At 31.6% G+C, this 10,447-nt stretch overlaps 2 protein-coding genes across 2 annotated transcripts; both read right to left on the bottom strand.

The window, feature by feature from the left end:
- Positions 1-4,382: 4,382 nt before the first annotated feature.
- On the bottom strand, positions 4,383-5,599 carry LOC128667781 (GATA zinc finger domain-containing protein 4-like; the record flags this gene model as incomplete). The annotated part of the gene is made up of 2 exons (XM_053739332.1): positions 5,363-5,599; positions 4,383-4,640 (listed from the first exon to the last, which is right to left on the bottom strand). Coding segments are annotated over exons 1-2 (495 nt in total), but the record flags the coding sequence as incomplete, so codon positions are not given.
- A 1,919-nt stretch (positions 5,600-7,518) lies between these two features.
- On the bottom strand, positions 7,519-10,031 carry LOC128667780 (GATA zinc finger domain-containing protein 4-like; the record flags this gene model as incomplete). Its single annotated transcript, XM_053739331.1, has 2 exons — positions 9,795-10,031; positions 7,519-7,776 (listed from the first exon to the last, which is right to left on the bottom strand). Coding segments are annotated over exons 1-2 (495 nt in total), but the record flags the coding sequence as incomplete, so codon positions are not given.
- Positions 10,032-10,447: the final 416 nt, after the last annotated feature.

The following is a 10,447-nucleotide window of genomic DNA, read 5'->3' as shown; positions in this document are numbered from 1 at the left end:
AAAAAACATGTATTAATTATTTAGATAAATGTTTTTAGACAAAAAAAAAATTATTTTATCGGTATTTCTACATATAAAATAGCTCAATAACAAATTAATTTTTTTTCTAATATTAATAATATAAATATACGAACAATGTATATTTATATTATTACATAATAATGAATCATTATAAACATTTATGAAAACTTCATTTTCATTCAATAAATATTTATAGCAAACTTGAAATTAAATTATAAAAACCAAAAAAATTTCGTAATTATAAATGGTAAATATCTAAATTATGTTGATCAAAATATATTGAATTAATGTGAGGCAACCATTACCTGTTTTTAAATATGTTATTTTTAGCCTGGCAGATATCATTTTCAGGTTTTAACGGTTTTTTATTGTATTTTACTCATTTATTAATTCAAATAAATTAATAAGTCATAACTTAATTTATTAGTTTTATTGTATATCGTATGAAGCTTACATTTAATAAAATAATATATGATTTTAAAAATAATTCGTTGCTAATTCTGCATATTTTAGGTTACTAACTATCATATATTTTTTGATATGTTAGTAATATTTTACTTCAAACTTATTAGTGAGAAAATTGAAAATTTTATTAGCAAGAAAACTTATTGATTCAAGTATAAGCTCAGTTTTTAATAAGTATATATGTGTTCCTTATGAATCCTCTATTTTTTTTAAATTATTCATTGACGAAATTTTATAATTCCTATGGCATTCAAAACAGAAACATTTATGTATACTCTTAATTGAATTTTCACAATATTATGATATACTATCCCCTTATTAGTTATGTAGGTTCCGGAAATACCATTGGTTTGAAAGCTTATGTATATATGTATATTAGGGTGCGTCATTTCGGAGCAACATTTTTTTTCTTTTTAAGTGCATGAGGAAGAAATCATATTTCAACACAAAAAAAAAAAATGTCGAGCAAGGAAAAAAATTCTATGTCGATTACAGACCTAGCTCATTGAAAAATTCGATTTCTCATTTAAATAACACAGGAAAAATTTTTTTTTTTTACCTTTAAATACTTTTAAATTCTTAACAGATCAATGGATCGAATAGACTTATTCATATTTTTTGTAGGAAATTAAACGTTCTACAAAAAAGGTCTCTTATCATTTTTTGGTAATCCACCTGTTCAAAAGTTATTAATGCTCGAAGTAAAGTTGGAGATATTTTTACTATTCCGGTGAAACTATCAAATTTATCAGAAAATGTTATAAAATTTTTTTTGGTGATAATTTTATTCTCTACAAATTATTATCAGTCAAGTTTTTTCAAACTACGCATTGTTTTCTAGTTATTTTCATTTTAATTTTAAGCTCTTAAAAAAGTGGTTCTGATCGATTTTACGAGCTCGATATTAAAATGGAAATAACTAGAAAACAATGCGGAGTTTAAAAAAACTTGACTGATAATAATTTGTAAAGAATAAAATTGTCAACAAAAAAGACTTTATAACATTTTTTGATAAATCTGATAGTTTCACCGAAAAGTACAAATATCTCCAACTTTACTTCGAGCTCTAATAACTTTTAAACAGTTGGATTTATCAAATAATAATAAGAGATATTTTTTGTAGAGCGTTCAATTTCCTACAAAAAATATGTTAGTCCGTTCGATCCATTGATTTGTTAAGGATTGAAAAGTACTAAAGCTAAAAAAAAAATTTTTCCCGTGTTATTTAAATGAAAAAATCGAATTTTTCAATGAGCTAGGTCTGTAAGCGACATAGAATTTTTTTTCTTGCTCGACAATTGTTTTTTGTGTTGAACTATGATTTTTTCCACATGCACATAAAAAGATAATGTTGCTCCGAAATGACACACCTTAATATGTATACATAGGTGAGGGAGGGGGGTGGGGCAAAGGAGGTACCTAAGGAAATATTAAGTTTTTGAGGACTAAACTACACAACGATGAGAAAACAGATAATGGAAAGTAGTTGAGCTGGGGGAGTTCACCCCCCCCCCCCCCATGAAACAGATTGTGGGTTCTACTCCGTGCCATGTTACTGACAGAGGGTAAGCCGTCGGCGGTTAGTAGGTATGCTGGCGGTCAGTAAGACCTGTTTTACTGACAGTACTCGGTTTGGCAGTCGGCAATCTCTGATTCGACAGATGGTAAGCACTGTTTTATCGTCTGTATTGATATTGCCCGTCGGTAAACTTGGTTTCGCTGTCGATTACGTTGTGTTGGCGGTCGGTAAGATCTATTTTACCGACTAAAACACGCTTTTGTAGTTAGTTTTGGTTTTTTTGAGGTTATGTACGGTGTCGATTGCGTAAAAAATAACATACACGCATCTGTTACAAACTAGATTGGGTCATGGGCAGCCTACCACATTAAAGGTGGTTAAGTAATTCGCATCACCCTCAGAATTGGCACTAGCTGCCTACTATCTGCAGGTTGTGTTAGTCTGTGTACTCACAAGTGTATTTATTTCAAGTCTTATATATTGAAATTGAGGTGTAGACAAGTGCATTCGAGATGCATGCGGAGAGGATGCCATCTATTGGTTTAATCGCCTCCACTCCCCTTTATTACTAGATGACGTCATCGATTGCATCATCCGATAAGTCTGAGTTCTAGTGGGGGTAGACAAATAATTTCTGAGCTCTTGAGCTCTCAGCACTCAGTCTTTGCTGAAACATCTGAGTGAACAATCAGTGAAAAGTTTGCAGTAAAGTTTTTTATATTATTTATTGTGTTCGTTTTTTATAAATCACGTAAGTCATTTTACTTGTAAATTTAGATAAATGTTTGATGCTTTATCAATGAATGATTGTTGATTAAACTTATTAATTAACTAATCAATTAAATATCTTTTTCTAGGATGGATTTAAAGAAACTTAATGAAATTAGTAATTTAAAAAACATTTTTCCAACCAGAAAATTTAAAGAATTAGAAGTTGGCAAAATGTACAAAATTACTAAATTAAACAAAATTCCAACGCAGTATGGGCCCAGAGTGGTTGCTGCTCTTGATGGTCAATTTACAGTCTTCTTTCCGACAAGGACAAACAACCAATTAATCGCCGATGAAGACACATTCAAAAACCTTGTCAACACTGTCGTAGAGCAGCATCTTTATTGAAGATTTCATGGCAGTAAATATAGCCAATTTGAATTTGCTATCTGGTCAACATAAATGTACTTTTTTATATTGTAACAAAAAAATAAAAAAATTTGAATGTAATTATCCTCTAAGTCATTATTTTATAGGCCTTTTCATTGTTATTTCTATGTACACAGTTAAACTTTAATTATTTATAAAGATAATAATAATAATAATAATAATAACATAAATAACAATATTAATAATCATAATAATAATATAAATAATACTAATAATAAGTATAGTAATATTAAAAAAATCACAATAATCCGGTCTAAAAAAAAATTAAAGTTCATGCAAGGAATTCAAAAGAATAAAATCCGACTGAGCATGCGCTATCGAAAGTTGGATAAAAAAAATCAACGCTGAACTCAAGTTGGTTGTGGGTTAAGAGATATACATGTATATATGTGAGGGAAATTCAAAACAAACAAAGTTGGTTTGCGCATGCTCTTTGCAGCGCGCGGTATTTAGAGCCGCTTTAAAACTGCGAGAGGGGTATGATGGACAGTAGGGATAAGGATTTCTCAACGTACAACCTGATATGTATTGAGTGCTTTTTATTATTATTGGGTTTTTTGAAATAAGAATTTTTGTTTTAATGTAATTATTTTTCTTTAATTTGTAATCATTTTTCTGTGTGTGTGTGTGTGTGTGTGTGTGTGTGTGTGTGTGTGTGTTTTTAGTAATATTTCTAAAAATGACGATAATAATTATAATAATTATACTTAAAAAAAAATGATAATAATAGTTATAATAATTACAAAAAATGATGATAACAATAATTATAAAAAAAAAAAAAAGAAATAATAATAATCATTTAATCTTCATCATCAGATAGTAAATCTTCACCATCTGAATGTGAAAATCTTAAAGCTGGTGGCGGTGGAGGTGATGCTGGTGGTGGTGATGGTGATGGCGACGGTGGTGGTGGTGGTGGTGAGGCATCGTCATCGTCATTGAGATCAGACAATCATACAACAGCAACGTCGAGGCCAGCGATGGCGTTGGCGAGCCTGATCTTTGTTGCTGCTGCCCAAATCGATCGTGAAAACAACAACGATCTTCACAGCCGTTTGACTTTATTTGACGTTGAAGATCATGGTCCTGTTGAAGTCCTGCTGAAGTCCTTGTTGTTGTTGTTGTTGTTGTTGTTGTTGTTGTTGTTGTTGTTGTTGTTGTTGTTGTTGTTGTTGTTGTTGTTGTTGTTGTTGTTGTTGTTGTTGTTGTTGTTGTTGTTGTTGTTGTTGTTGTTGTTGTTGTTGTTGTTGTTGTTGTTGTTGTTGTTGTTGTTGTTGTTGTTGTTGTTGTTGTTGTTGTTGTTGTTGTTGTTGTTGTTGTTGTTGTTGTTGTTGTTGTTGTTGTTGTTGTTGTTGTTGTTGTTGTTGTTGTTGTTGTTGTTGTTGTTGTTGTTGTTGTTGTTGTTGTTGTTGTTGTTGTTGTTGTTGTTGTTGTTGTTGTTGTTGTTGTTGTTGTTGTTGTTGTTGTTGTTGTTGTTGTTGTTGTTGTTGTTGTTGTTGTTGTTGTTGTTGTTGTTGTTGTTGTTGTTGTTGTTGTTGTTGTTGTTGTTGTTGTTGTTGTTGTTGTTGTTGTTGTTGTTGTTGTTGTTGTTGTTGTTGTTGTTGTTGTTGTTGTTGTTGTTGTTGTTGTTGTTGTTGTTGTTGTTGTTGTTGTTGTTGTTGTTGTTGTTGTTGTTGTTGTTGTTGTTGTTGTTGTTGTTGTTGTTGTTGTTGTTGTTGTTGTTGTTGTTGTTGTTGTTGTTGTTGTTGTTGTTGTTGTTGTTGTTGTTGTTGTTGTTGTTGTTGTTGTTGTTGTTGTTGTTGTTGTTGTTGTTGTTGTTGTTGTTGTTGTTGTTGTTGTTGTTGTTGTTGTTGTTGTTGTTGTTGTTGTTGTTGTTGTTGTTGTTGTTGTTGTTGTTGTTGTTGTTGTTGTTGTTGTTGTTGTTGTTGTTGTTGTTGTTGTTGTTGTTGTTGTTGTTGTTGTTGTTGTTGTTGTTGTTGTTGTTGTTGTTGTTGTTGTTGTTGTTGTTGTTGTTGTTGTTGTTGTTGTTGTTGTTGTTGTTGTTGTTGTTGTTGTTGTTGTTGTTGTTGTTGTTGTTGTTGTTGTTGTTGTTGTTGTTGTTGTTGTTGTTGTTGTTGTTGTTGTTGTTGTTGTTGTTGTTGTTGTTGTGTCTAAGAGTATTCTTAACTCCCGGTTTGAATTGGGCACTTGGAGTACCCACTTTTGCCGGGAGTCATCAGCAATTAATTCTAGTGTTATGTCACCCATCACAACTATCGGTCCGTTCGTAATAGGTTCATCACTACTTAATATACGAACCAGTTGCTCGCGAAGATCACCACTCATAACATCTACATCTTCCCCATAATTGAGGAATAGTCTCAATGGTACTACCATCAAGTAGTTCATTCGTTGTTCAATATAATTCAACTGTATATTGAATTCTCGATCCATTTTTTCCCGCAATTAAGAAAACTTGAAATTGAGGTGTAGACAAGTGCATTCGAGATGCATGCGGAGAGGATGCCATCTATTGGTTTAATCGCCTCCACTCCCCTTTATTACTAGATGACGTCATCGATTGCATCATCCGATAAGTCTGAGTTCTAGTGGGGGTAGACAAATAATTTCTGAGCTCTTGAGCTCTCAGCACTCAGTCTTTGCTGAAACATCTGAGTGAACAATCAGTGAAAAGTTTGCAGTAAAGTTTTTTATATTATTTATTGTGTTCGTTTTTTATAAATCACGTAAGTCATTTTACTTGTAAATTTAGATAAATGTTTGATGCTTTATCAATGAATGATTGTTGATTAAACTTATTAATTAACTAATCAATTAAATATCTTTTTCTAGGATGGATTTAAAGAAACTTAATGAAATTAGTAATTTAAAAAACATTTTTCCAACCAGAAAATTTAAAGAATTAGAAGTTGGCAAAATGTACAAAATTACTAAATTAAACAAAATTCCAACGCAGTATGGGCCCAGAGTGGTTGCTGCTCTTGATGGTCAATTTACAGTCTTCTTTCCGACAAGGACAAACAACCAATTAATCGCCGATGAAGACACATTCAAAAACCTTGTCAACACTGTCGTAGAGCAGCATCTTTATTGAAGATTTCATGGCAGTAAATATAGCCAATTTGAATTTGCTATCTGGTCAACATAAATGTACTTTTTTATATTGTAACAAAAAAATAAAAAAATTTGAATGTAATTATCCTCTAAGTCATTATTTTATAGGCCTTTTCATTGTTATTTCTATGTACACAGTTAAACTTTAATTATTTATAAAGATAATAATAATAATAATAATAATAACATAAATAACAATATTAATAATCATAATAATAATATAAATAATACTAATAATAAGTATAGTAATATTAAAAAAATCACAATAATCCGGTCTAAAAAAAAATTAAAGTTCATGCAAGGAATTCAAAAGAATAAAATCCGACTGAGCATGCGCTATCGAAAGTTGGATAAAAAAAATCAACGCTGAACTCAAGTTGGTTGTGGGTTAAGAGATATACATGTATATATGTGAGGGAAATTCAAAACAAACAAAGTTGGTTTGCGCATGCTCTTTGCAGCGCGCGGTATTTAGAGCCGCTTTAAAACTGCGAGAGGGGTATGATGGACAGTAGGGATAAGGATTTCTCAACGTACAACCTGATATGTATTGAGTGCTTTTTATTATTATTGGGTTTTTTGAAATAAGAATTTTTGTTTTAATGTAATTATTTTTCTTTAATTTGTAATCATTTTTCTGTGTGTGTGTGTGTGTGTGTGTGTGTGTGTGTGTGTGTGTGTTTTTAGTAATATTTCTAAAAATGACGATAATAATTATAATAATTATACTTAAAAAAAAATGATAATAATAGTTATAATAATTACAAAAAATGATGATAACAATAATTATAAAAAAAAAAAAAAGAAATAATAATAATCATTTAATCTTCATCATCAGATAGTAAATCTTCACCATCTGAATGTGAAAATCTTAAAGCTGGTGGCGGTGGAGGTGATGCTGGTGGTGGTGATGGTGATGGCGACGGTGGTGGTGGTGGTGGTGAGGCATCGTCATCGTCATTGAGATCAGACAATCATACAACAGCAACGTCGAGGCCAGCGATGGCGTTGGCGAGCCTGATCTTTGTTGCTGCTGCCCAAATCGATCGTGAAAACAACAACGATCTTCACAGCCGTTTGACTTTATTTGACGTTGAAGATCATGGTCCTGTTGAAGTCCTGCTGAAGTCCTTGTTGTTGTTGTTGTTGTTGTTGTTGTTGTTGTTGTTGTTGTTGTTGTTGTTGTTGTTGTTGTTGTTGTTGTTGTTGTTGTTGTTGTTGTTGTTGTTGTTGTTGTTGTTGTTGTTGTTGTTGTTGTTGTTGTTGTTGTTGTTGTTGTTGTTGTTGTTGTTGTTGTTGTTGTTGTTGTTGTTGTTGTTGTTGTTGTTGTTGTTGTTGTTGTTGTTGTTGTTGTTGTTGTTGTTGTTGTTGTTGTTGTTGTTGTTGTTGTTGTTGTTGTTGTTGTTGTTGTTGTTGTTGTTGTTGTTGTTGTTGTTGTTGTTGTTGTTGTTGTTGTTGTTGTTGTTGTTGTTGTTGTTGTTGTTGTTGTTGTTGTTGTTGTTGTTGTTGTTGTTGTTGTTGTTGTTGTTGTTGTTGTTGTTGTTGTTGTTGTTGTTGTTGTTGTTGTTGTTGTTGTTGTTGTTGTTGTTGTTGTTGTTGTTGTTGTTGTTGTTGTTGTTGTTGTTGTTGTTGTTGTTGTTGTTGTTGTTGTTGTTGTTGTTGTTGTTGTTGTTGTTGTTGTTGTTGTTGTTGTTGTTGTTGTTGTTGTTGTTGTTGTTGTTGTTGTTGTTGTTGTTGTTGTTGTTGTTGTTGTTGTTGTTGTTGTTGTTGTTGTTGTTGTTGTTGTTGTTGTTGTTGTTGTTGTTGTTGTTGTTGTTGTTGTTGTTGTTGTTGTTGTTGTTGTTGTTGTTGTTGTTGTTGTTGTTGTTGTTGTTGTTGTTGTTGTTGTTGTTGTTGTTGTTGTTGTTGTTGTTGTTGTTGTTGTTGTTGTTGTTGTTGTTGTTGTTGTTGTTGTTGTTGTTGTTGTTGTTGTTGTTGTTGTTGTTGTTGTTGTTGTTGTTGTTGTTGTTGTTGTTGTTGTTGTTGTTGTTGTTGTTGTTGTTGTTGTTGTTGTTGTTGTTGTTGTTGTTGTTGTTGTTGTTGTTGTTGTTGTTGTTGTTGTTGTTGTTGTTGTTGTTGTTGTTGTTGTTGTTGTTGTTGTTGTTGTTGTTGTTGTTGTTGTTGTTGTTGTTGTTGTTGTTGTTGTTGTTGTTGTTGTTGTTGTTGTTGTTGTTGTTGTTGTTGTTGTTGTTGTTGTTGTTGTTGTTGTTGTTGTTGTTGTTGTTGTTGTTGTTGTTGTTGTTGTTGTTGTTGTTGTTGTTGTTGTTGTTGTTGTTGTTGTTGTTGTTGTTGTTGTTGTTGTTGTTGTTGTTGTTGTTGTTGTTGTTGTTGTTGTTGTTGTTGTTGTTGTTGTTGTTGTTGTTGTTGTTGTTGTTGTTGTTGTTGTTGTTGTTGTTGTTGTTGTTGTTGTTGTTGTTGTTGTTGTTGTTGTTGTTGTTGTTGTTGTTGTTGTTGTTGTTGTTGTTGTTGTTGTTGTTGTTGTTGTTGTTGTTGTTGTTGTTGTTGTTGTTGTTGTTGTTGTTGTTGTTGTTGTTGTTGTTGTTGTTGTTGTTGTTGTTGTTGTTGTTGTTGTTGTTGTTGTTGTTGTTGTTGTTGTTGTTGTTGTTGTTGTTGTTGTTGTTGTTGTTGTTGTTGTTGTTGTTGTTGTTGTTGTTGTTGTTGTTGTTGTTGTTGTTGTTGTTGTTGTTGTTGTTGTTGTTGTTGTTGTTGTTGTTGTTGTTGTTGTTGTTGTTGTTGTTGTTGTTGTTGTTGTTGTTGTTGTTGTTGTTGTTGTTGTTGTTGTTGTTGTTGTTGTTGTTGTTGTTGTTGTTGTTGTTGTTGTTGTTGTTGTTGTTGTTGTTGTTGTTGTTGTTGTTGTTGTTGTTGTTGTTGTTGTTGTTGTTGTTGTTGTTGTTGTTGTTGTTGTTGTTGTTGTTGTTGTTGTTGTTGTTGTTGTTGTTGTTGTTGTTGTTGTTGTTGTTGTTGTTGTTGTTGTTGTTGTTGTTGTTGTTGTTGTTGTTGTTGTTGTTGTTGTTGTTGTTGTTGTTGTTGTTGTTGTTGTTGTTGTTGTTGTTGTTGTTGTTGTTGTTGTTGTTGTTGTTGTTGTTGTTGTTGTTGTTGTTGTTGTTGTTGTTGTTGTTGTTGTTGTTGTTGTTGTTGTTGTTGTTGTTGTTGTTGTTGTTGTTGTTGTTGTTGTTGTTGTTGTTGTTGTTGTTGTTGTTGTTGTTGTTGTTGTTGTTGTTGTTGTTGTTGTTGTTGTTGTTGTTGTTGTTGTTGTTGTTGTTGTTGTTGTTGTTGTTGTTGTTGTTGTTGTTGTTGTTGTTGTTGTTGTTGTTGTTGTTGTTGTTGTTGTTGTTGTTGTTGTTGTTGTTGTTGTTGTTGTTGTTGTTGTTGTTGTTGTTGTTGTTGTTGTTGTTGTTGTTGTTGTTGTTGTTGTTGTTGTTGTTGTGTCTAAGAGTATTCTTAACTCCCGGTTTGAATTGGGCACTTGGAGTACCCACTTTTGCCGGGAGTCATCAGCAATTAATTCTAGTGTTATGTCACCCATCACAACTATCGGTCCGTTCGTAATAGGTTCATCACTACTTAATATACGAACCAGTTGCTCGCGAAGATCACCACTCATAACATCTACATCTTCCCCATAATTGAGGAATAGTCTCAATGGTACTACCATCAAGTAGTTCATTCGTTGTTCAATATAATTCAACTGTATATTGAATTCTCGATCCATTTTTTCCCGCAATTAAGAAAACTTGATAATTTTTTATGATGTACATATTTTATCTAAGTATTTAATTTTTCATTTATATAATTGCTCGTGCAAAAACTTGTGCAGAAAGTACACATTTAATAACATAAAAAATTCTCAGAAATTGATTTTCCTCATAATTATTTGGATTTTCAGACACAATTAATTAATTATACCAAAAAAAAATTTCGTTATAACAGATTAGAAAAGAAAAAATTTATTCCGGCATAATTAATTATTAATATAGTAAAAATTAAAAAATAAAATTTGATTTTCCTTCTAATTATTTGTTTTAATAAAAAATAACGAGCAAATTTATTTTTTCAGAAACTTATTTGATTGGTAATCAATTTTCCTTATCCTTAATATGGATTTTTCTGAAAAAATTGTAAAAATTT

Source organism: Microplitis demolitor, chromosome 5, assembly GCF_026212275.2.
Source record: "Microplitis demolitor isolate Queensland-Clemson2020A chromosome 5, iyMicDemo2.1a, whole genome shotgun sequence".
Lineage (NCBI taxonomy): Eukaryota > Metazoa > Arthropoda > Insecta > Hymenoptera > Braconidae > Microplitis > Microplitis demolitor.
Note: the sequence above shows the minus strand (reverse complement) of the source record. Positions and strands in the feature narration are given on the sequence as shown.